This window comes from Gouania willdenowi, chromosome 3, assembly GCF_900634775.1.
Source record: "Gouania willdenowi chromosome 3, fGouWil2.1, whole genome shotgun sequence".
Classification (NCBI taxonomy): Eukaryota; Metazoa; Chordata; class Actinopteri; order Blenniiformes; family Gobiesocidae; genus Gouania; species Gouania willdenowi.
Window position 1 is genome coordinate 25,718,493 of NC_041046.1, and position 25,743 is coordinate 25,744,235.

At 41.1% G+C, this 25,743-nt stretch overlaps 1 protein-coding gene across 1 annotated transcript in view; it reads left to right on the top strand.

The window, feature by feature from the left end:
* mettl15 (methyltransferase 15, mitochondrial 12S rRNA N4-cytidine) overlaps positions 1 to 25,743 on the top strand; it is a 72,811-nt gene that overhangs the window by 37,619 nt on the left and 9,449 nt on the right. Inside the window, exons 3-4 of the mRNA XM_028443118.1 lie at positions 5,162 to 5,298; positions 24,723 to 24,914. Of these exons, the coding sequence (XP_028298919.1) occupies positions 5,162 to 5,298; positions 24,723 to 24,914 (329 nt within the window). The remainder of the gene's footprint in view (positions 1 to 5,161; positions 5,299 to 24,722; positions 24,915 to 25,743) is intronic.

A 25,743-nucleotide genomic window follows, 5' to 3' on the forward strand; every position in this document is an offset into this window, starting at 1 on the left:
AATTAGTCCAAAAAGAGATTTAACTTACTATACAAATTCAAAAATTATTCAAAGACTCTTGGATTACACTTTTCTTTCCTGTTTACTTTTGCCATGGTTACATGATGTTTTTTAATTCGGAATTAGTAATTCGGAATTAAAGTCTTCTGCTTTGTGTTTACATGGAATAGTAATTCCTGAATTGAGGTTTAAATGGAAAATACGTTTATTCAGCTTTAGTTAATTCTGCTTTAGGTCGGGGGGTTGGGAAGGCTCTGATTGGACAGGGGAAGAACATGACGTATCACGTCTATCGGGAAAAACACAAAAACAACTTTTATTGTTGGCTGTAACACAGAATACCACACGAGAACTGTTTTCACTGTTTATTTTGATTGTAGTTTTGATGCAGCAGTTTAACAATAACACACTTTGGTCCACGAAGCGGAAGGGATATAGGAACTAATCACTGGTAAATAAAGCCCAGTAAAACTCCAGAAAACAATCACCAGGAATACATATTTGCTCCCTGCTAAAGATAGTAGCTCTAACAACATGTACAATGATAAACTTGGTGATATTACAGCCTGTGCAGTAGTATGGTGACACATTTACTCCGTCTCCTGGTGAGCAGGCTACACCCGTCCGATGAAGCCGTTCCGTTTGCTGATCTCCATGTGTGTGATAAGTCCATGTGTCCGTGTTGATGTCCGCATGTTTATGCTTCCGTCCATCCACTGTTTTAATTATATCCATTAAGTTTAATTCGGAAATAAATTAGCATTAGGAATTAAGAGTTTACAAGGTCAGGTTAAAGAGGAATTAAAGCTCCCATGTAAACGTGGCCATTCATACAAATATAAAATGGCTTACATTGGTTAAAAAAAACCACATAGCATAACAGCTAATAAAATAAGTTCTTATGAACATGACATCCCATTTTAAACCTCGAGTGCCTCGGATCTTCAGTTTTGGCAGCCGCTGCTACTTTGTATTGTTTTTTGAAATACTGGAGAGGCAGGCCACTGATTCCCTTCATCAAACGACTTTTTTGTCCACTTCTCAAAGAGCACCTGAGGAGCTACTTACATTTGCGTGTTGAACACGGGACCTCACGCAGCGCTCACCCACCCCTGCTCTACAAATAATTTCTTATTTCTTGTCTAGAGTTGTTTCAATTATTTTCGTTCATAAATCATTGGTATCAGCAACTTCATTTTTGTTCTCCCCAATATCTATTAGATACAGTGATAAGTTATGAAATGAGGATTAATGGATTCACAAAAAATGTGGATGAGTGCATACTTTTGTGCACCCCAACAGATACATAGGTAGAGCTTCTTTTATCAAAGATAACGGACAGTAGATGCTTCCTGTAGCCTGTAATCAATATCTGGATGAAGGTGTTTTGAACTTTTCCTCCTTACAAACATCTCAAATTTAGTTAGGATTGATCCTTGAGCATGGACAGGTAGCTGCTAATTATCCCAAGTCTGGGGATTGGCATGTTCTATGAATGCCTTAATAGATTTTCAGCCTTGTTTTATGTTGTTGTCTCACTGAAATATTCAGCCAACGTAACTGTTATTTTGTCTTTTTTTTTTTTTTTCAAATTTGATGAGATTTATAGTCGATTTATTGGCACAACATTTTCTTAAGCAACGTTTGTGTCTTTCTCTAGGCAATGTATCCACTCCCGTAGCCCTTTTCTGGTTGGTGGAAAGTTATTGTTGGTTCCATATATCAAACATTCATCCGACCTACATGTCATCAATAGGTGACATATGTCACAATTGTTTGACAAAACAGACAGGCGTGAAAAGCAAAGACAGAAGAAGCAGAAAACAGTTAGTGATGTACTTTAGAACAGTTAAATATATGAAGTGGGTGGTCAATTCAAGCCAAAATAGAGAACTCACAATTGGACGGTATATGGGGCCCATATATACTTCAGCAAACACACTGCGACGTGTTTTGTGCGCATGTGGGTCACTTCACCGATGCGCTCCGTTCACATTAGAAGTCGCATTTGTTTTTGTAATCTGAATGACTACATGAAGAAAAATCTAAATAAAAAAAATCAGAACTGGGCATCATACCCTGCAGTGTGAACATAGCCAATTTGACTTAATAACTTCAACAGTTTTCCCTGTAATGCCACTAGTCACACAGACTCACAGCCTGAGGGAAGTTCCACCAAACTTCACTTTGTGTAGCAAGTGTTGTTCTTGGAATGCTGCTTTATTTCTCCGCCATTTATGCTGTCGCTTGTTATGGCCAAGTTACTCGTTCTTTGTTTTATCACTCCGAACTACTATATTCCAAAACAAAACTGGCTTGTCCAAATGTGCTGTTGCATTTTTTAAGCAACTCTGTTTGTTGCACGTGCTCAGAAAAAGGCGCCATATATTGTTGAAGAATGCCAAGTGACACCATCTGCTGCAAGACAATCTTGTAGGTTTTTGGAGGTGGTCAGTGTGTTCTTTTTGACCAATAACTGACAGCTGAAAGATTTGCAAACTATAATGCTCAATAATTCTTGTCTTCAGGGGATTTGACAACTTTATTTTGGCCACCTTAAATACTGTTTCTCATGATTGGAGGCAACTATTTATTAAGTTTAATGCGTAGGGATTATATCAAACCAATTTTGTGCTCCAATCAAGTAGGTGCAGCTGTTAAATGTAATAATGAGGCTTACACTTCTTAACATCTGTTTTAATTTCATATACTTGCAGTTGCTAACATTACAACTCTTTCTTTGTATGGAAAAAACAGTACTATTAGAAAATTAAAAGATATCTCACTGTGATTATTTTCTGTGAAGACAAAGTGAATTAATACATAACCTCAGATGGGTGCCCAAACTGTGTTTTGACCCTTTGCTAAATGAGCTGAATCTATCAAATTCTATCCATTCATTTTCTTAACAGAAAAGGAAAACCACATACACACAGACCACTTGCAGCAGTAATAAACATCAATGATTTAAAAACTCAAAATACTTTTTTTTTTAAACTGCGGGAGGAATGCAGAGGACACATCTTTGTTGAACAGGAATGATAGTTGTACAGTGTATTCAAACTGATCAATAGTTTTGGATTGTGTTTGCCAAGATTGTTAATTTTATGAAGGCCAATCTTTTTCATTGATCCAAGGTCAGGCTGACCAATTCAGTAACATAACATTGTACTGTACTCGGTCCTCTGCATGAATGCCTTTAGTAGATTTTCAGCCGTGTTTTTGTCATCTTGTTGAAATATTCAGCCTCAACGTAACATTTACTTTTTCTTGTTTAGCTTTATTTTTATTTGATGAGATTTTAAGTCAAAGTTTTCAAAAGTTTTCTTTGATTGTCTTTGCGAGGATTGTTAATTTTGTAAAGGCCAATATTTTTCATTGATTTAACGTCTGCATGCTAGGCTGACCGGTTTAGTAACTACTAGAATCTAATGATGTATTCAAACTATAGTTAGGTTTGCATTATGTAATTTTTTTTGGCTTCAGTTGGTCAAAAATCCATTATCATCTTTGAGCATATTGTAATCCAAAGTGTTCTGAAAGGATGGTAGACTTTTAAACCTTTCCTTCTCTTTATATATGAGGTTTAGAAATTCAGGAGTGTGACGCAACCTTTCAGTGAATCAGATGTTTTTTTACAAACATTTTGGGGTGTTACTATTGGCTGGCTAAGTAGATGCAGGAGAAGTCCCCATCGCGGCTTGAGGCATAACAGTCACACGGCAAAGCAAGAGGAAAAAGGAAGACCGACGTGGAGAAGCTACAGTTTAAAGTACCAAACATACTCGGGCACAACGGACTCATGATTGGCTTTGAGTCTGTGTGTACCTCTGTGACTGTGCAGGGTCTGCCCCATGTACTTGTTTCAGAGGGAGAGTGATAAGAGACGGGATAATTTGCATGTAAACCTAAGAGAAGCATATCCAAGGTGGAGAGAACAGACGCAATTAATTTGTGGGTTTGAATGGCAGCTTGGATCACTGCAGCTTGTGGCGACGGAGGAGCTCACAGCTTCAGACGCTGATCAGGACAGTAATTACAGAGTAATATGTGCATTCATGTCAGTCTCTAAAACATCAGAAAACTCTCCAATAACACAAGATAAAGTCCCTCAATTTGTCAAGTCTCTAATGGGAAAAAAGTCATTAAGAGCTCCACAGTTGTGCGCGTTCACGAGGATACCGTTAAGGGACGATTGGTTTCGAAACAGGCAGGGGAAGGTAAGCGTGGTTGTTTCTATAAAATTCTCACAATTTTACATATTGCAGCTTTAACTTACCTGTGTGTAATTGAGCCTATTTTGTTTGATTCGTCTGGATATTTCAGTGTCATAGTCTGTTCATACTGTTGAACTTTGCTCTGGTGAGCTTCCAGATTTGAAATTTATTAATCTCACCACCTAATATCTTCCAATATCTTTTTCCCTCTTCTTTTAAACATTTGCCCATTTTAGTTTAGAACACAATGGCTTTGCTTTCAGCTGGTGCTCTTAGTCACAGGTGGCACAGGCAATTCTATGGCAAATCAAATTATATGGCAAATCTTTCATATAAGTGTTTTAATGTGTGAACAGTTGAATGTGCAATTCCAGTGGTTCCATTTTTTTCTCTTTTTTTCATCTTTTGTCCCTCTAAAATTATTTTTATATAGCAATCTCTTTTACTTATCAATTACCCTGAATTGTACAAAATGGTTCTTTGACTATCTTTGTTAAATCTTTTTAGGCTCTAACTCCTGTCCAAATATTTTTTTTTTTTTTTGCAAGGATTTTAAAGGACTTGTTAAAATACCCGATGTATATCTAATACTAGTTAATTTTTTAATGAATTGTTTTGAACTTAAATAATTCCCATCAGTTTATTTAACCACTGTCTTAACTTTTTGTTGGGTGATTATTCATTTTTGTACATCAGAAAAGTTTGAAAACTTTAGATATTATCATTAAGTTGCCTTAATGACCTAAAAATAAGGAACATTATGTTGCTCAAGATGAGAAGATTGGTAAAGATCCAATGTGGAGTGTCACATGTTTGTGCACCACTGTGAATGAGGCACTTTAATGATAAACTAACTTTGCGATGATAAGTTAGCAATGATGAATCACGTATATGGAGTCCTGTTGTGAGAAGAATGTGTTGTTTTCTTGCTTTCTCGCATGTAGGTGGTCCTGGACATGACATTTGGAGGTGGTGGTCATACCAAAGCAATACTGAACATGGCCCATGATGTCACAGTTCTTGCCTTGGACAGAGATCCAACAGCTATTTCACTGGCCCAGCAGTTGGCCAAGGAGCACTGGTAAGTGATAAGTGATTAAATGAAAGCCTAAAAGTAAACACACAAATTGTTGTGCTCTTAGTGTCTGACCCCTTCTTTGTCACTTTTGGTTGTGGGTTGGCTGTTTGGGGGTGTCTTATTACCATTTTTTTTTTCTCACTTCTACCCTAAGACCACTTGCTGAGATGCAACCACTGAGTTTAACTATCCTATCAAATCCTTTCTTCCATCTTAACTTAAAGCTCTTCTCCCCCCAAGCAAAGCTGGCGGGCCCAGCATGTCATTTATCAGTGTAAGGGCCCACGCCTGCAGTGTGAGGGAGATGCTGCCTCCCACAAAGGATCTATAAGTTAGAGGGAGGAGAGGTATTAAAAAGTAGACAGAGAGAGAAAGCAAGGAAATGAAAACACAAGTGAGTGAGAAAGCAGGGAGACACGAGGACATGATGCCAGGGTGAGAGGGAGTATGTGTGTGCGTGAGCAAGGCGCGGGTGGTGAAAATGAGATGTTCCTAAGACCATTGCGTGGGAAGGAATCCTTTTACGTAGATTCTGGGGAAACCTCTCTCAAGGGAATCTGCTTGAGAAATGTGCCTCTGAGCATGGAATGACAATTAAGAAAGAGAGGGAGTGAACAAGAACACTGTATTCTGTCAGCAGCAATGAACCCCCTCTCTAAACTCTTCCACGCCTACTCATGATGCAAGTTGAGAGAGGCTAGAGAAATCTAGCAATTAACCAATATTATTGGAAGCCTGAGTAAAAGACCCTGCCAGCCTACGCAGAGCATCCACACAACAGGGTTAGAGGATTTTCTCTCCTCTTTGTACTCTCATGTCTTGTGGGAAGGGCAACCTCGATGTAAACTGTTGAGAGTTATTGTCAATTTGAGTACAATTTTATAGCAGAGGGATAATTTGATGTCCCAATAGTGAAAAAAACGTAAGCCTATTAAAGAAACTGTGTGTTCCTCGAAATATATTAGCTTCTGTTTTAAATGGCACTTGTCTCCTTCCCGATGCCTTGACGCTCTCTGCATCATTTTTCTTGTTGCCATGACTTCATTTTGCTTGAAGCTCTGCAGTCATCATCTCCATAGTAAGTGTTTTGAACCTAAATTTGCAAAAGCAAACAACTGGATCAGCACAATACATATATATATATATATATATTCAATTGAATCATTCTACATTTGGATTAGATTGCATTTGCAGTCGTTCTGTATTCCTTAAAACATTATATACTAATCCACTACCTTGGTTTTGATATTGTATCTGTGGGTCCTTCTGGTAATGAGACAGGGCAGCATAATGGAGCTGTAAATCAACTACCGCTAATTGCATGAAAGTAAAATGTTCAAGTATGACACTCAAAGGAGAGTTTGAGTTGACATCCATGGTTAAGAGTGATACTTGTTTCAAAAATCCTTTTTCTTTGGATATCTGCCTCATAGGTAGAATACAATAGATAGAGATGTATCGATAACATCAATCTGGATCAATCAATCAATCAATCAATCTCAGCTGCCTGATATTTCATATATCCAGCGAAGATGAACAAAGGAGAAGTATGAACAACACCTTGAAAGAGGACTGTAAAGAAAACTCAAACCTGTAAATAAAACACAATGGACAGTAAAAAAAATAACAATAAAAAAAACAGGAGAGGCAACTACAGAAAACCTCAAATTAGTAAAGGAACACAAAGAAAAAACCACTGCAGGGAATAATGTAGCAAAATAAGTGACAGAAATCTTATTTAAAGGGGTCGTGAAACATTTTGATAAATGGATATATTTAGATTATTTGGTAGGAAAATGTTAATGGTTTCTTATTAATTATTGTCCTCTGTTATTAAAGCACGCGCAGCTTTGATAACAGGATGGATGTGTTAAAGCTTCAAGTAAATGTTGTTTTATCTACATTTACATTTTAAAATAATGTATTAGTGTATCATAAGCATAGCAGTGAAAATTTACTTAGTGGTCCTATGATAAAACCCTGTGAGTTCTTCTACCTGCAACCCTGAGCATGAGATTGTTGGAAAGATTAATGGATGTGTTGTAATTCCAAAACAATTTGAATTAATATACTGTATATTGCTTTTTAGTACAACTATGTTTAGGTAACTTTTCAACCCAAAATGAACGTATCGAGTTTAACGGGATTATTATTTTTTAAATTAGTTTGTCTGCTAATTTTTGTTTCCTTTATTCTAATTCTCCCCAATAAATATCTTTTTTATTTGTTTTTTTCTTTTTTTACTAAATAAACAGAAACTTAAAGTAGATATTGTGTCTTTTTCAATTGCAATCGTATCTCAGAAGCAAGTTGAAATTGATTTACCAAGTTCCTTATATGATTCTGTTGAAGAAAACCCATTTATATCCATTCACCAGTGCCAGTATGGAGATGACTTCTCAGTTAAACTGCTGTTTCTAAATGTTCATTTGGATTATGTGGATTTCCTCCAGGTGGCTAATACAATATGATTTCTTGTGATTTTTTTTAATTTTTTTTTTTTAAGAACATACGATGATAAATGTTTTTCTGCTCTGTTGACCTTGATGACATTACTGTGTCAGGAACTAGGAAATGCTGTGAGATCTGCAGAAATGTACTCGTCAGAAATAAGAACATAACGGCATTTGTGTGTGTGTGTGTGTTTGTGTGTGTGTGTGTGTGTGTTTTCACGCCAAGCTCCTTCTGTCTGCTTCCAAGGGCCACCTGTCCATCACAGTCAGACTTTAGCTGCCTCATATCTGGACCTCCAGTAAAAGCCTGTTTGCTTAGCCTTATTGCCTATTCAAAGGTAGCTCCCAAAGTTCATCCTACTTTAAAACATCTGCTAATGTTGGCTAGTTCATGTCCTTAAAATAGTTCTGAGCAAAGAGCTAAGTTGATTTGATCTGTTTTCTGTCAGTCATTGAAATGTACTATTCATATCAGTAAAGCACCTGATTAGTCATACACTATGTTAATGAATACATACTTATTTACTTTTGATATGTCCTGAAATTGCATGCTTGAATGAAAAATTGGGTCAAACCAACCCTCCAAAACTCGCTATATTGCATTAATTGTTTTTTCCTTCGTCAATGACCTCAGAGATTGTTTAGCAGGGATATTTTAACAGGTTCAAGGCTTTATGTTAACACCTTAAATATATTGCTATTAAAGACAAAACCAATCTCACTTTTACCTGATGATTGAAATAGTTTATTTCAGAATATTCATTTTGATGTCTTACTATGGGATATACGTCCCCTGTGTCATATCCAGAAGACCTTTTTCACTCCACCAATCTGATTAATTGATGAAAATTGTATTAATCCGCCGTGCTAGTCCCACCTACTACAAGTAGGGGAGGCGAAGGATACATCAGTATTCTTACACCTCTTCTCGCTCTGGAAGCTTTCTCTGCAGCAGCTCAACCGTCCACAAGTGGACCCTCGTGTTTGATTCTGCCCCCGGGCGCTGTTGTGTATCCTTTCCGCTTGAGTTTTTGGTGCGCAGTGCCTTTCTTGCTCTCACCCTTGAAAGGTAAACTGCTCCGAAGCCCCCACAACTGTCGAAGGAAGGCCGACCGCTGGTATCCCGATTTCCGGCTCGGCTCATCACTGCTCATCGCCCCCCATGGCTGTCAAGGAAGACGCCTGCCCCAACACCTCTGTTGTCGGCTCGGCGTCGACACCACCTCGTGTGGTTGCCAGGTGTTGGCTGTCGCCCTCCCCTAGCTTGGCGTCTAGCCCCCACACGGTAGCACTAAGCTAGTTTCCCATCTGCTGCACCCCGGCACAGAAGGATGAAGTAGAAGGCCCCACGTAAGACTGGAGGGGCTAGGAGCTTGGAAGTTCGGCTCTGCAGGTGCGGGAAGCTTATTTGTGTCTTGGGCTGCCAACACTGTCTGTTTCACAATGAAGAGCCTACGCAGATGGCTGGTGCACCAGGTGAGCCTGTCAGAGGCAGAGAAAGGGGACGTTCTCAAAATGCCCGTCGTCCCAGAGAGGATTTTCGGCTTGGCTCTGGCCTCTATGCAGTGGCGCTGCGAGGCAAAGAAAAAAGATGACGAAGCTCTCTGCCTTTGCCTCCCACGGAAGGCCCTCGTCTTGTCATCGCCTGCTCGCCGCAAAACTTTCCCAGCTCCTCAGGGTACGCTGTTTAAGGCCCCCAAGTCTCCAGCCTCTCGGCCCGCCCAACCCTCAGGACACGAGTCCTACGGCTGGCCCAGGAGGCCCACAGCCCCGGCTGCTGGTGCATCGGCTCTGCCCATGCCCCCCACCCAGGCCAAGAAAAAGAAGAGGGCAACCTGACGGGGTCTCTCTCTCTCCTCAGGTGATGCGGCTGGTTGTTCCCCGTTCGCCAGCCCCGCCTTTTCTGTTCCAGTGTGTGCTCCCCGGGGTCCATGGCCCGTCCCGATGGCGTAAGGGGTAGGGCGTTGCGTAACTGCCTTGGGTGTTACGAACGATAATGAAGTGGTACAGACTGCAGTTTGCATCTCCCCCTCCCCGGTTCAACTGCGTTCTACACTCACAGGCTCAGGGAGAGTCATCCCGTGTCCTGCAGGAGGAGATTCTTTCATTGCTAGACGGGATCAATTTCTGTCGTTTCTTCCGAACTGTGTCAGAGCGGATTTTGCTCCAGGTATTTTCTGGTCCCCAAACGAGGGGGTCTGGGATTCGCCCTATCCTGGATTTACGTGCTCTCAATGGATATCTCAGGTTATACAGCTTCAGGATGCTTACGCATGCCTCCCTGTTACGCATGCTGTGTCAGAACGATTTGTTCACATCGACCTGAAGGATGCATATTTCCACATTCCAATCTGTCCTCCCCATAGAAAGTTCCTACGGTTCACTTTCCAAGAGGTGTGCTATGAGTACCGGGTCCTCCCCTCCGGGTGGTCTCTCAGCCCGAGGGTGTTCGTTCAGTGCACAGAAGTGGCGATGGCCCCGCTACGGCAGCGGGGCATCTGTTTGGCCACGTATCTGGACGACTGGCTGCTTTTGGCACAGTCGGAGGCGGAGGCCTGAGTGCACACGTGCATCCTGTTGTATCACCTGGTCGATCTGGGTTTTATCATAAACAGGGAAAAGAGCATGCTTGTTTTGGTACAGGTTTTGGGCCTACCCCAGCTGTCGGTACCATTCACGGCGCGCCTTTCAGATGCACATGTAGAGACATTCACATCGTGCCTCACACTTGTCCAACCAGGAAACTTCATCTTATTCAGGACGTGTCTTCGTCTGCTTGGGCTTATGGCTTCTGCCATCCTGGTAACCCGCCTCGGCCATCTCCACATGCAGGAATTCCAGCTGTGGGGGGTAGCCCGGGGTCTGGATCCGGCATATCATGGCGCACAGAGGGTGTTGGTTATGCAGTAGTGCGCTGGGACCCTGCTCCACTGGCGCACCCCATTTTTCTTGACGCAAGAGGTTCCTTTGGGCACCATCTTGTCCAAAGAGGTGGTTACTATGGACGCCAGCCTAACAGGCTGGGGCGCGGTATACAAGGGGCGGTCGGTGAGAGGACTCTGGGATACGAGTCCCCAGTGCTCCCACATCTATTACTTGGAGCTTTTAGCGGTGATCCTCGCACTTCGGCATTTTCTCCTGTTCCTCAGGGACCATCATGTCCTGGTGAGGACAGACAATATGACCACAGTGGCGTATGTCAACCACCAGGGCGGCTTGCGCTCCCGTCAGCTGCACCTGCTGGCATGGAGATTGATCCTGTGGAATTGCGATCGTTTCCTGTCTCTCAGCTCACCCAGAGCGCCTGGCACTATGGGTCTGGCCCCTGAATGGTGCAACCTGTCAGCCATGGGGCACTCACAACATGTGATTTCCACGATTCAGAGCGCTAGGGCCTGCTCCACTCGGTCTCTATATGACTGCAAGTGAAGGGTGCTTGAGGAGTGGTGTTTTCGGGCGGTACACATTCCTTTTCAGTGCTCCGTGGGGGTGATCCTGTCATTCCTGACATACATTGACATACGGAGGGCTTTCTCTATGGTCTCTATAGCCAGCATCCGCTGATCGTCCACTTTATGAAGGGAGCACGCAGGCTCCACCCGGTGTCCAGGCCGCTGGTGCCGCCGTCGGATTTGGCCGTTGTCCTGGAGTTACTTACGTACCCACCTTTTGAACCATTGGGGCACGCAAACTTGATGCTTGTCACACTGGGTGGAAAAAGTGATTGCTTTGGCTTATTCGAGTCAGGGTTTGCAGCCGCCTGTGGGCTTGCATGCCCATTCGACATGGGGTTTAGCCACTTTCTGGGTCTTGTTCAGGGGAGTGTCTGTTCAGGATGTCTGTGCGGTGGCGAGTTGGTCCTCGCCCCTCACTTTTGTCTGGTTTTACCAGCTGGATGTTTGTGGCACGGGCGGTTCTCCTGGTTTGCCCTGCTGGCTGGTGTGGCATGCATTAAGCTTGTCTACAATTACGGGAGCTACCACATACCATAGTGAGACATCGAAACAATGAAATAGAATTATAGGTTATTTACATAACCCTGGTTCTATGATGTAATATGAGTGAGATGTCTCACAAAGACTACCCTTCAGCTGGCAGAGCATTAACAGGTGGTTACAGAATGCCAATGTATCCTCCGCCTCCCCTACTTATAGTAGGTGGGACTAGCACGGTTGATGAATACATCTTTCATCAGCCAATCAGATTGGCGGAATTATATATGACGCAGGAGGCGTATATCCCATAGTGCGACATGTCACTCGTATTAAATCATGAAACTAGGGTTATGTAAATAACCTATAATTTCTCTCCAGTTTGTTTTGTCTTTGTTTTTGTAACCTCTCTTTGTGTGTTCTTTACACAGTCTTCATTTTATCATGTTTGAATAAATTGCTCTTTATGTACGGTTACATCGTTTTACAGATAATTGTTCAGCTGGAGTCTTTTTATGAATAGAACGCAGCTTGGTTAAACATTCTTGCATCGTTTATTAAAATCTGTAGATACATTATCATACTGTAGTCATCTAATGACTACAGTATGGGCATCATATTGATGGCATGAATGCATTTATCGCTAGTTTTTAAATGAGTAATTTAATTGTCATTCAATCAAATATTAATATTTTTGTGTCTTTAATAGTGAACACATAAACCTCAGGAAGTTGTATACTTTTATACCTAGCTTAAGTCAATTTAGGTCATTATTAAAGTGAAGACTGCATAAAAGGTAACCTCCATGTTTTTAACTTTCTGCTGTTTTTTTTACTGGACTGTAGATATTTTCATCACTGCTCCCCTGCTGAATGCAATCAATCAGCATCTTGTCTGAGGCTTCAGTGACGCAGGTAAAGGAACTGAGCAGGTCAACACAAGGGAATATTTCAAGCCTCATCTGTGAAGAGGGAGCAACATGTTAAATGAGCATGCGCTCAGATTGAGCAGGAAAGGCTCCTGTCCTCACAGTGTTCTCTCACCGCAGATGTTCAAAAGCCATAGGATGCAAAGAAATGTGAAAAGGGGAGATATTGGTGATAAAAGTGTATTTGCTTTGAAGTTGCTCAATGTGGCAGATACCTGACTTTAGAAATGGGTGAAAAATCTGCAGACCTTACATTTTATTATCTTTTTTTTTTTTTTTTTTTTTTTATTTTTTATAAATACCCTGTTTTTGTTTTGTTCTTTGTTTCAAACTTTACTACTGTTGGTAGTAGTAATTGTTTAATATTTGGCTGTCTCAAAAGACAGTGTTGTCCTCAGTAGCACAGACAGTACAGAATCTTTTGACACTCCTGAAACCAATGCTTCACATTGGAGTAAACAGACATCATCAGAGTAACAAAAGAGCACTTGAGGACACAGGGAGGATTTCAGTTCACACAACTCAACTATTGAAATGCTATGTCTTGAAATCATCGCTGAAATGCCCCCATCGAGAGAAGAACACACAGAACTACACCAGATTTACTAACTGCTCAGAGTCTCCAACAGAACACTACAGAAATAAAAAAAACACAGAATTGCACACAATGTAGAGGGGAAAGTAATGACTAGATGAGAGTTGGCACAAAATTGTGCTGTCTGACTTAAAGACCACAGCGAGCAGAGAATGGTTATGGTTATCTTTGGGTTTGGGACACTATAAACTTACATGAGCTGGTGATGAGTCATGAATTTGAAAATGTTGACCAAGAGATGGATTACACCTAAATGAGACAATTAATTTTATCCTTCTAGAAAAGCAGAGGACTTTGTAGGGGTATTGACACTAGTCAATTTTACACTTCTGTTTTTACTGCAGTTTTGCACATAACAAGCGTCCTTTCAACAGCATCCGGATGTGTACAAGCTTGTGTTAAACAATCTTTGTAGTTAGAAAGTTAACTTCACCCTCTCCCACAGGTACGTTATCTGGATCTATCGCCTTAGCACTTTTTCCACTTGCTTACAGTTCTTTCTTGCTACTTTCTCTTTCATGTTTTTTCTCCATCCGCCCTGCTCTCCCTCTAATTTTCACCATTCCTCTGCCCCTTAAAGTACTCCTTCCATCTGCTGAGCACTGACATGCTCACAGCTTGCTCCTTCCACCACTCTCTCACCTCTGGGGACACTTTCCACCACTTCATCCAATCCTTTCTCAAATTTATTTCTTTCCTAACTGACATTCAACCCATTGGGCGTATGCGCTGACAATATTCAGCGTCACCCTAGATTCATCCCTCATGGTGCGCTACATTTACTTCCACCGGTCTTTCACTATTACTTTGGTCCAGTCTCTTTTCTCCCATTTTCCTTTTTGCATTTATACTATTGAAATCCACCTCCTATGCCCATGGCCTTTCTTCCTATCTTTCATCTTGTACACACAAAATATCTGTTTACCACCTCTCCATCACATTAGCCAGCTTTCCTCCTTTACCAAAGATCATCCCTACTTACCGTCACCTTCACTATTATATCAAACTTAGTATTTTTTGTTTCGTGCAGAAGATTTTCCACCAGCAATCTGTTGGCTTACATCACTGGATGCAGACATGTAAACTCTAGTCTCAACCAATCTTTTAAAACAAGCAAAGTTTTGACTAGCAAATTACCAAATTGGTTTAGCAGAGACTGAACCCAGAGCTAGCACTAATCAGTTAACCAGGTTTGAGTCCAGACCTTTAGATGCTAACCAGTACTGGTAACTGCCTTGTTTTTATTCATTTTTTTATTAACTTGAGAAATAAAATAGGTACACAGTTTAAAGAAAAGCCAACCAGGCACAGGGAGATCATGACATCCCTACATAGACATTGTGTTGCCAAAAAATCTTTTATAGTTTTCTGTAAACCTTTGCATTGTTGGGCTTTAATAAAAAATAGAGCTTATGTAATTACATGAAATGTTGGAGTAACAAAAAGATGCTGATGTTTTGGGTGCTGCACTATAAATAGCTCAGATCTCTTCGGCAATTACGACCCCATACTTGAACCTCAAGATTTACACCACTGAAACGTGTCCTCTTTAATAATATAGAACCTTACATAAGACATTTATATTTCCAACTCTGTCTAAGCTACATAAAGAAGTTAATAATTTAGAAATGTTATGTAACTGTTTTGCATATTTTTAAATCCACTCTTAAGTACACACTAAAAAACTGAAAAGAAGTTGTGGTGTGCTTTGGGAGGTATCGACCAAACCTGTGTGTGGGCGGACTCAGTGAATTTTATCATCTATTCATTAGATAGGGTATCATGGGAAACACAGACCATCACAGGCACTCTCATTAAATCTATGTGCAATTTAGAGACTCCAATAAACCTTGATATGCTTCTTGAATTTACTTCTTGTATGTGTGGAAACCAGAGTACCAGAAAATTACCCACACAATCTCCTAGAGAGAGAGAAAAAAAAGGTTTGGGCTTGGGTTAAAACCTCCTAGTTGAAAGGCACTGGTGCACTTGTCACTTCTGCTCCATTGAGTGGTCCAAGATGAATCAAATAGGGCCAAGACAACTTCAGAGTTTCTATAACTTAGTCTGCTTTCACTCTCGGACTTAGGCCAAATGGAAATAGATCAGCTGATAATTTTATCACCTTGAATGGCATTCACAGCACACCTTTTGAGCCGCTCCAAAATGGCAAAAAAGCCCCTTCAGTTAGAGCTGCTTGTTATTTATACACAATAATTCAGGTCATAGAGTGAAGATAACATTTTCAGCAGTAAAAAGCAGGTGAAGTGTCTGTGACTGTCTCATTCACTTCTCCTCAGCCCGTCAGAGCCAGTTGTACCTGCAGGCAGTGCTCAGGGAAAACTTATCTGCATAATTTTCCCAAAACGTGGCAGAACCTGCTTCAATGGGTTTTTTCAAAAATCCACACACACCTGCCCTTATCCTCTGCTTTCCATCTGCTTATGAGTTGTTTTTAATCTTTAATTTTTTACTTTTCTTGCGCTGCAGCTGTCAGTCAGCTCTCTGTCACAGATGTGAATTTGATTAAAAACCCTGTGAGTCCGGCTTAAACAATCAATCTTCTCTATACTTTGTTTGCATTTTCAAACTGGCCCAAACACAGCCGACTGTCCTAGTGCCATTGAAATGTTCTAGGATTCGCTGTTGTGAAAGAGCTTTAAAGAGAGTTACAGCTCCAACTTAAGCAGTAATAAAATGTAAAAAAACGGAGTTGGTAAGCTAAGTTAAAATGTGGAGGCAGTAACAGAGAGCAGTTGTGCAGGTGATGGAGGAGAACAACAAAGCTTTTCCTATGGATTTTTCAACAAATTAATGACCACACAAAGGCCGGTGAATTACAACAGCAAGGCAAAGGGAGGCCCTGCCAGCGTGGGTGAGAGGCTCCCTTGCTATTTGTCAACATAGGATTTTAAAATGAGCCTGAAACAATGTTCTTTTATTCAATAGTCCTAGTTAATCAGTAAGTAAGGAGTAAGTTGATTAAATAGTTAGATTTGGAAGTAGAGTTTAAGGGTCAGAGGAGAGTAAAATGTTATTTTAACAGGGTTTGATTCTCATTCATAATAAGGAGCATATATAAATTAAGGATGCAGAATAATTGCCAGATTGACAGCTTTGTAGGCACATTGGGACATTTTTTTATTTATTTCAAAATGTTTAATAACACATTCTGAGTTGTTAAACTGACCTGTGTTGGTCCTGGTGCGGGCGCTGGTGCCTCTGTTGCGGTGTCGCTTTTCATTGCGGCGTGGCGGGCTGCTCTGGGCCGGCCTGTGGCGGTGATTGACCTCTTGGAGGTGTGCCGTCTTCTGGTGGTCTTGGGGGCAGTCTCTGTGAGGTGTTGACCTGTCGTGCCGGTGTGGGTGCGCTGGGGGTGCTGGCGTCTGTGCAGGGGCTGGGGCAGGGTTGCGTGGCCCCTTCTGGATTGCGCTGTTTGTTGCACATATCCGAGCACTTTTGTAAACCGATGGGAGAAGCAGTATCAAAGTGACAGACCTCCTCTGCTTCCGCACTCCTCTCCCAAGCTTTTAACTTGTGATTGTTATGTATTTTCTGTATTTACCTTTATTGTTGTTGGTTTCTTTTTCTGACTTGTGTAGTTGTAAAGTGTATTTGAGTTTTTGTAAAGCGCTTATAAATAAAATGTATTATCATTATTATTGATGAGCCTCGCGATATTTCCGAGTATGAGGACAGTGTGCGTTCTCACTTTGAAAAAAGTAAATTCACGAGGTACACCATTCACTAACCAGGTCCATGATTATTTTATTAAGCTATTATTTGAATTCAATTTGCACAAGTTGGACAGGCCGATAAGTGAAAGAGTTTGAAAAGGCAGGGAAAAACAGAATTTTCAGCTTGTGTGCAGCATTAACTTAAGCAGCGAACTTGGTTTTTCTGCCTCAGAGACTGATACTACGTTTAACCATTTTTTTTTTCAAGGAATCAACACTCCAACGGGTAAAATATTCAAAATCTTTGTCAGACTCGCTGTCAGCCAAGGCGAGTTTATCACTCTCGACCTTTGAACACATGTGCGAGAACTGAACGAGAGCGAGATATCCGAGAGTGTGAACAGGCTTATAAAAGGCCATCCTGAAATGTACAGTTTTGCTTTATTGGGGGGGTCACAAAACCAGTCAGTATCTGGTATGACCACCATTTGCCTCACGCAGTTCAACACATCTCCTTTGCATAGAGTTGATCAGGTTGTTGATTGTGGCCTGTGAAATGTTGGTCTACTCCTCTTCAATAGCTGTGCTAAGTTGCTGGATATTGGCAGGAACTGGAACACGCTGTCGTATACGCCGATCCAGAGCATCCCAAACATGCTCAATGGGTGACATGTCCGGTAAGTATTCTGGCCATTCAAGAACTGGGATGTTTTCAGCTTCCAGGAATAGTGTACAGAACCTTGCAACATGGGGGCGTGCATTATCATGCTGCAACATGAGGTGATGGTCGTGGATGAATGGCACAACAATGGGCCTCGGGATCTCGTCACGGTAACACCTGTGTTTGCTGTCCATAACATATGCCTGCCCATACCATAACCCCTCGCCACCGTGGGCCACTCGATTCACAATGTTGACATCAGCAAACCGCTCACCTACACTACGTCCTGAATTATGAGCATTTGCCCACTCAAGTTGGTTACAACAACGAACTGCAGTCAGGTAGAGAACCTCGATGAGAACGATGAGCATGCATGTCATCTTCCCTGAGACGTTTTCTGACAGTTTGTGAGGAAATTCTTTGGTTATGCAAACCGATTGTTGCAGCAGCTGTCCGGGAGGCTGGTCTCAGATGATCATGGAGGTGAAAATGCTGGATGTGGAGATCCTGGGCTAGTGTGGTTGTACTGCCAATTTCTCTGAAACGCCTTTGGAGACGTCTTATGATAGAGAAATGAACATTCAATTCACGGGCAACAGCTCAGGTGGACATTCCTGCAGTCAGCATAGCAATTGCACGCTCCCTTAGAACTTGCGACATCTGTGGCATTGTGCTGTGTGATTACTGAACTGAATGTTTTTAGAGTGGCCTTTTATTGTGGCCAGCCTAAGGCACACCTGTGCAATAATCATGCTGTCTAATCATCATCTTGATATGCCACACCTGTGAGGTGGGATGGATTATCTCTGAAAAGAAGAAGTGATCTCTAACACAGATTTAGACAGATTTGTGTACAATATTTGTGAGAAATTTGTGTATATAGATCTTTGAGTTCAGCTCATGAAAAATGGGAGCAAAAACAAAAGTGTTGCGTTTATATTTTTGTTCAGTGTGTATATATACACTTCCGGTCTAAAGCTTTAGAACACCCTAATTTTTGCAGTTATTCATTGCAATTCAATTTGTGCAAGTCCAATAGTACTGAACAGCCAGAGGTGAAAAAAAGGGTTTTGTTACCCAAAACTGAAAAATGATGTACATTTCAGAGGGTTAACAATTTAAAGCTGTTCTGCAGCAATGAAGGTTGAATCAGCCTTGAAAGCTGGTGCTACTAATTCCTACAGGTGTTCCAACTTTTCTTGATTATTTACAAGCAGGGCTTTAAATTAACACCCGCCAACCCGCCAAATGTGGGTAAAAATTAACTTTGGAGGGTAACATTGTAGCGTTACCAGTTATTTTGGCTGGTGAAGAATGAAACAAATACCACTGCGTCTGTTTGAATTGGCAGGCTGCAGAAACGATGTTGCAACATTGTTGTCAGATTGGGCTGTTTTCTGCCAAGAAATGTGAGGGTTTTTGTCTGTGTTTAGACTTTAAAACGTAATGTGTATCTGGCAACACTGCTGGTTGTACTAAATCCTACATTTCCCATGAACACTATGTTGTGAAGTGTCATACAACAATTGGCTACGTGTTTACGTTAGCGTGACTGTTATGGTTCGTTAAAGGAGGAATCGGATAGAATGATGATGTCAAATTAGTTAGGAACAAACAAACAAACGTGGAGATATTTACCGGCTGAACTGCGAAAAAAGGAAGGCTGCTACCGACACAAGGGAAAATAAAGATAAAAGAGGATCTGAAAAGAAGTTAGTACTGATTACTTCTATTTTTTGTTTATTAAGTTATGAGAATATACTTCATAAAATGTTTACTTCTCTGACACACCCAAAGTTCCATATTGCACCTGGTAGGCATTGTTACAACATTGTTTTTAAATGTATTTCTGCAATCAACTAAATTACAAACTATTAAAAAACGCTTAAATCTATTCTGTGGCACTCATAATGTAATTTATTTTCGCTGGAAAAAAATTTGGCTGGTGGAAAATCTGGTTGGCTGGTAACTTTAAGAATCTATTAGCCATGCTGGCTGGTGATCTAAAAGATTAATTTAAAGCCCTGCTTACAACCCTGTCTGTCTGCATATAGGCAGTGTTAGAACACACTGTGGTACCAGACCCTCACGGGCATCAGGTGAACAGTATAGTTCAAGCATTCCATGATTGCTTTTTCTACTCAAATTTCTTATTTGTTCTATGCTTTCATTTCAAAGTGCAATGACACAATAAACTGAATAATTTTCAGTAAAAAACTGGAAAAAGTGTGGTGTTATAAAACTTTTGACCGGTAGTATATATATGACTTTTGGGACAAATAGTTTATTATTATATTATTATTATTGATTCCTTTATCATTAATATTATAATTCATTTCAATTTCTCTGTGAGCATAGCTACAGAAGACCCTTTTTTATGTTTACAAGATAGATCCTGCTGCTTTCCTCTGCCGCCATCTTTGTCCACACTGTTGAAAGGTCACATGAAAAATGCATGATTGTGGCTTCAGGATTTCACAACTCTTGGTTGAGGAGAGGAGTACTTAGTCTTGCTCTGTCAGAAAAGAGTGATGTCAGTGGATTCTTTAAAGCATTTCTTGAATGGCTAAGGTCGAATAAAACATTCAAAGTGAAGCTATGCAGGTGCTAAAAATCTTGTTTCTTCTCAGACACATTTGCTCAGAATTGTGTTGACCTGCTGTCTGTTTACGTCCTGCAAGAATTCATTTATCTTTTACAATTTACATTTTCCTCTATCTCCGCTGTGAATAAAGGTTGAATGAGCGGAATAAAAAAAAAGAGACATTCGTTTCCAGGTTAACAAACGCAATTTCAGTTGTGTAAGTGAAAGTTCAGTTAGTTGATTAATAAAAATGTATAGATTGGTGATCCAAAAACAGTTTTAACTTTCTTCATTATTTGTTGTTATATTTCTTTAAAATCCAATTTAAATAATAGTTACTCTTAAAGACCACTTGCTCATACATTTGTGTAACATTTACAACAATTCAGACAGGTCATGAATGGTCTATGGACTGCTTTATTTGTTTTTCTTTGCCAAATATGTTTTATGAATTTTTCCTTTTTTTTTTTTTTTTAAATGAGGCATTAAGGAAAAAAAAAAAAACTATATGAAATCAAGATTTGCTCATACTGTAAAAACAAAAAAAAACTAAAAAAAACAGTTAATCTGCAAGCACAGATGAATGGAGAAAATACAATCTTGTGTTTTTTTGTTATATTGGCACATTCTGTATATCACTCTAAATAAATAAGGCAGTATAAACGTAATGTTCTGAATCAAACATAAATGTTGTGATTCTTTGTGAAATCATCTCTGAATGTCGGTATTTGAAGGGCTGTGGTCGGCCCAAAACCTCAACAAACTTGAATCCGATGAAATGATCAGTGTTTTTTTTAAAGAGTTTAACTTCTTGCATCAGCATGATATTGATTGTCCTGAACTTTGAAATCACAGCAATGCATTAAGTGTCAGCACATCAGCGATATTTCAGTGGTCTTTTTATTTAATTCAAATATTGTCGTTTTGCAATCAGTTTTTTTCTATGTCTACAATAATCTTGTCAAAAGATGTTCTGCGAAATTACAATAATAACTACATGTGTAGTTTAAGTCTTGTGCTTCAATACCAATGCCTTTTCATATTTTGAACATCTTGTAATCCAAATGTATTATTTTTATTTTAAGTTCTATTTCATAATATTTCGTGAGATGTCTCACTATGGGATGCAACCTCTGTTTGCATTCCTCAGAAGCCGTTATTTCAACCTGCCAATCCTGATTGGTCGGTGAAGCGTGTCCGTCCGCTATGGGGAGACCCACCTCCTATAAAAGGAGGACGTGGAGAGACGTGCACCATTCAAACACCTCTTCTCCTCTCAGCTATCTTGCGTTTTTTTTTTTTTTGCCAGCTTAACTGTCCACAGGCGGATTTTCTTTATTCCAGTTGCTGGACGCTGCTCTGGACCACAACAGGTCGAGACGTGGGTGATATACAGCTCTTACCTTGCTTTGCTTGGTAGATGCTGTCCTTCGCTGCCAAAAGGTAGTGAACCTCCGAGCCTCATCTCCGGCTAACGGCTCCTTCCATCGTGTTGCTCCTTCACACGTTGGTCACCAGCATCTCTTTCACTCCGGTGTTAGCCCCGTTGCACGCTCCTACACAGGTAATAATTTTCCTGGGTCTGTTCTTGCGCTCAATACCGTTCACTGCGCGTTTTTCACCTGAGCGGGTGAAGACGTTCGGGGCGTGTCTCTGGTAGTTTTGGACGGGCACATCTGTTCAGTTCAGAATGTGTCTTCGTTTATCCGGGTTAATGTCTTCGTCCATCCTCGTGATCCGCCTTGGTTGCCTTCACATGAGGGATTTCCAACTGTGGGTGGCCTCACATGGGCTTGATCCTGTGCATCATGGCACATGGAGGGTTTTGGTTAAGCCAGAATGTGGCGCAGTTCTGCGCCACTGGTGTGCCCCGAGCTTCCCGATGGACCGGGTGCCTATGGGCATCGTTATGTCCAGGAAGATGGACTCCACAGACGTCAGCCTGACAGGCTGGGGTGGGGCCCACGAGGGCGGGGCTATGAGGGGTCGCTGGGTTGCGTTCTCATAAATTACTTGGAACTGTCAGCAGTGTTCCTTTCACTGATCCACTTCCTTCCATCTCTCAGGGGACATCATGTCCTGTTGAGGACGGACAATACCACGGCAGTGGCGTACATTAACCGTCAGTTGCTGTCACTGGCACGCAGACTGATCCTGTGGAATGTTGGGCATCCCCTCTCGCTGAGAGCGACGCACATCCCGGGGATCATGAACGTGGGCGTCGATCTGTTATCCAGGGGCACACCACTTTATGGGGAATGGATGCTGCACCCAGAGGTTGTGCGGCAGCTGTGGGCCTGTTACAGATGGGCTGAGGTGGACCTGTTTGCAGGGGAAGAAAACGCGCAGTGCGCAACGTTCTTCTCGCTGCGAAGCATTGAGGCTCCTCTCAGCGTAGACGCAATAGCGCACAGTTGGTCATGCGTGCTTCTTTACGCGTTCCCCCCGTTGGCTCTACAGTGGAGTCACACACTGGCGGAGGTTTACCAGCTGCTTTGTGTCAGTGTCAGGGCCCTCCCTGTTTCCAGACCACTGGTGCCACCGTGGGATCTGGTGGTGGTTTTGGAGGGACTTAAACGTCCTCCTTTCGAACCACTGGAGGAAGCGGGCCTGAAGTTTGCCTCTCTTAAGGCTGTCTTGTTAATGGTTCTGGCTTTGGCCAAGAGGGTAAGTGACATCCATGCGCTCTCGGTTCATCCGTCATGCGCTCAGCTTTTCCCAGGTGATACGAGGATCATCCTGAGTCCCACCTGGCTTTTGTGCCGAAGGTTGTGGGCTCGTGTTCTCCCATTGGCCTTTTGGCCTTTGTGTTATGTCCAGTTCGTGCGATCTGCACTTATATGGATATGACGAGGAGCCTCAAGAGGAGCGATCAGCTGTTCGTCTCCTGGGCTAATCCCTGCAAGGGGAAGCCTGTTACTAAGCAACGCCTGTCACACTGGGTGGTGGAAGCTATTGCTTTGGCTTACTCGTGTCAGGGTTTGCAGCCGCCTACGGGTCTGTGTACACACTCTTGCCACATCCTGGGCTTTGTTCAGGGGAGTGTCTATTCAGGACCTTGCCCCTCATGTTTGTCTGCTTTTACTATCTGGACATTTCTGTTTTACTGTCCTGATGTGATCAGACTTCTGCCGAAGAGGCTGGTACCGCTCGATAAGCATGTCTGCCCTACGGGAGTTTCCATATCCCATAGTGAGACATCATACAAAATATAATGAAATAGAATTTTAGGTTATGTACATAACCCCGGTTCTATGAGTGAGATGTCTCACCAGACCACCCTTCTTGCTCGAACGAGGAGAAGGGTGCTTATTTTGAATGGTGCGCGTCCTTTTATAGGAGCGCTTCACTGGCCAATCAGGATTGGCAGATTGAAATAAATGCTTCTGAAGATTGCAGACAGAGTGAGACATCTCACTCATATTACTCATAGAATTGTTGTTATATACATAACCTAAAGATATATTTACATTTTCCCAGCTATACCTGCTTTTAATCTATTTTATATTTACTCTAAAGTCTTATTTGAATAACAAAATAAAGCTTTTCATTCTAGTTTTTGTTCAATCAAACTTTGTTCCCCGCTTGGCTTGTTTTGACAAAATGTAAAGAAAAGCTTTTACATTTTTGTTGTTATATCACAGTCGGGCAGATTCACTAAAGTTTTAGGGGTATTAAAACGTGCAAATGTCACTCCACGTGCTAAAAAGGGGTACAAACCCCAGGGACTCAGGACTTCGCGTCTTCTGCACGTCACAATGCGCCCACAATCTATTTAGCGCATTTCCCTCTAATGAATATGTAAAGGAGGCTGATCTCATAAGGGGCGCAAAAAAAATGGGAGCAGGAAATGCAAATAAATGAATGCAGTGAGCTCAATGCAATTAATTAAATCTGGAACTGTTTGCTGTTTGCTGATTTTTTTTTTTTAGCACGGGAAAATAGTACGACCCACAGGCAGGTGCAAACACACATGCAGAGATCATCGCTGTACTGAATGTTGACACAAAACACAGTGGAGATGGAAAAAAAGACTCCAGTTAACCATTCTAGTATAACAAAATTAATTTAAATAAAACAATTGTCAATATTAACAGCCACTGAAAGAAAATGCAGTGTGTGTGAGGGAGAGAAATGATGCTGGAGTCTGCAGAGAGGATGTGCACGTGAATGTCGCTTCGGACACACCTCTCCAGGGAGCTCCTGTGTCTTCCTCTACATGTTTTGACCGTCAAACTCTCGTGTCACGTTGATGGCAGGAGCGTCACTTTTCGCAGCGTTAAACCATTTAAATAGGGCCGTCTCAACCATGTCTATATGCACACATATAAGTGTCGCAATGTTAGTGAATTCCCCACAGCAGGTGAAGAAACAGCGCCACCAAAGGATTTAGGGACGCTCCTGGTTTACCACCCTTTATTTTAGATCTTAGTGAATCCACCCCTCAGTGACCTAAATGACAAAAATAATTTACTAATGTTTTGTTTGTTTTTTTTGGTTTTTATCTGTTTTTAATGCAAGTCTAGTGTTCTATTACATTGTAGGCTGATGCTCTGATGTCCAATTTCACCATTACTTTTTTTAATCCTTTCCTCAGTGACCGTGTAAAGCCCTTGCTAGGCCGGTTCAGTGAGCTTGAAGCCCTGCTGTCTAACATGAACGTCAAGCCAGGCAGCATTGATGCGGTCCTGTTGGATGCTGGCTGTTCTTCCATGCAGTTGGATGAGGCAGATAGAGGCTTCTCCCTCAGCAAGGATGGACCTTTGGATATGAGAATGGATGGAGAGAGGTAGGAGATTGGCTACTTCCAGTTATTAGACAATGAGTAATTGCTGACAAAGCATTGTTTGGGATATAGTTAGGATAGGTTACAGCCAGGGTTAGGGTCAATTATAATTGTAATTTCATAATTGGTAAATAATTACAAATATGGCTTAATTGTAATTTTAAAATACTGCTGCTGTCGTAATTGTAATGAAATTGTAATTGAGTTCAGATAATTGCCTGTGTAATTGTAATTGCCATGAAAATTATATAAAAATTGTCAATTATGTTTTATTGCTAAACTGGGAAACCATGTTTCACTTCTATGTACAGTTCTACACATATGTAGGTAACAATTATTAAAATATGTTTCATATCAAGCTTTCCTACATTTTGTAATTTAAAAAAGAATATAAATAGAGGGGTATACTGACACAGAAAACAGAACTATTAAAACCTATAATTTCATTGATTAGGAAGCCTAACAAGGTAACCAATAGGTAGGAAAGAAATAAGATGATAAATATTTGTTTTTAGTGTATTTTAAAGCTGCTATCATAAGAGATGCTTACAGAAAGCTAACACAAGAAGAAGGCTAACTTTTATTATGTTGTTTATTTCAGGCTCAGTAATTGTGAATAATTGTAATTGGACTTGAGTAATTGAGAATATAAGTGTAATTAACTTTCTGAGTATACAAAAATAATTGTAATTTATTTGTAATTGGAAAAAATTCTGGTCACTGTAACTGTATTTGAATTGTAATTCAACATGGATAATACATAATTGTAACTGAAAAATGTAATTAACCCCAACCCTGGTTACAGCCATGCATGAATCAAGGGAAATAGTGG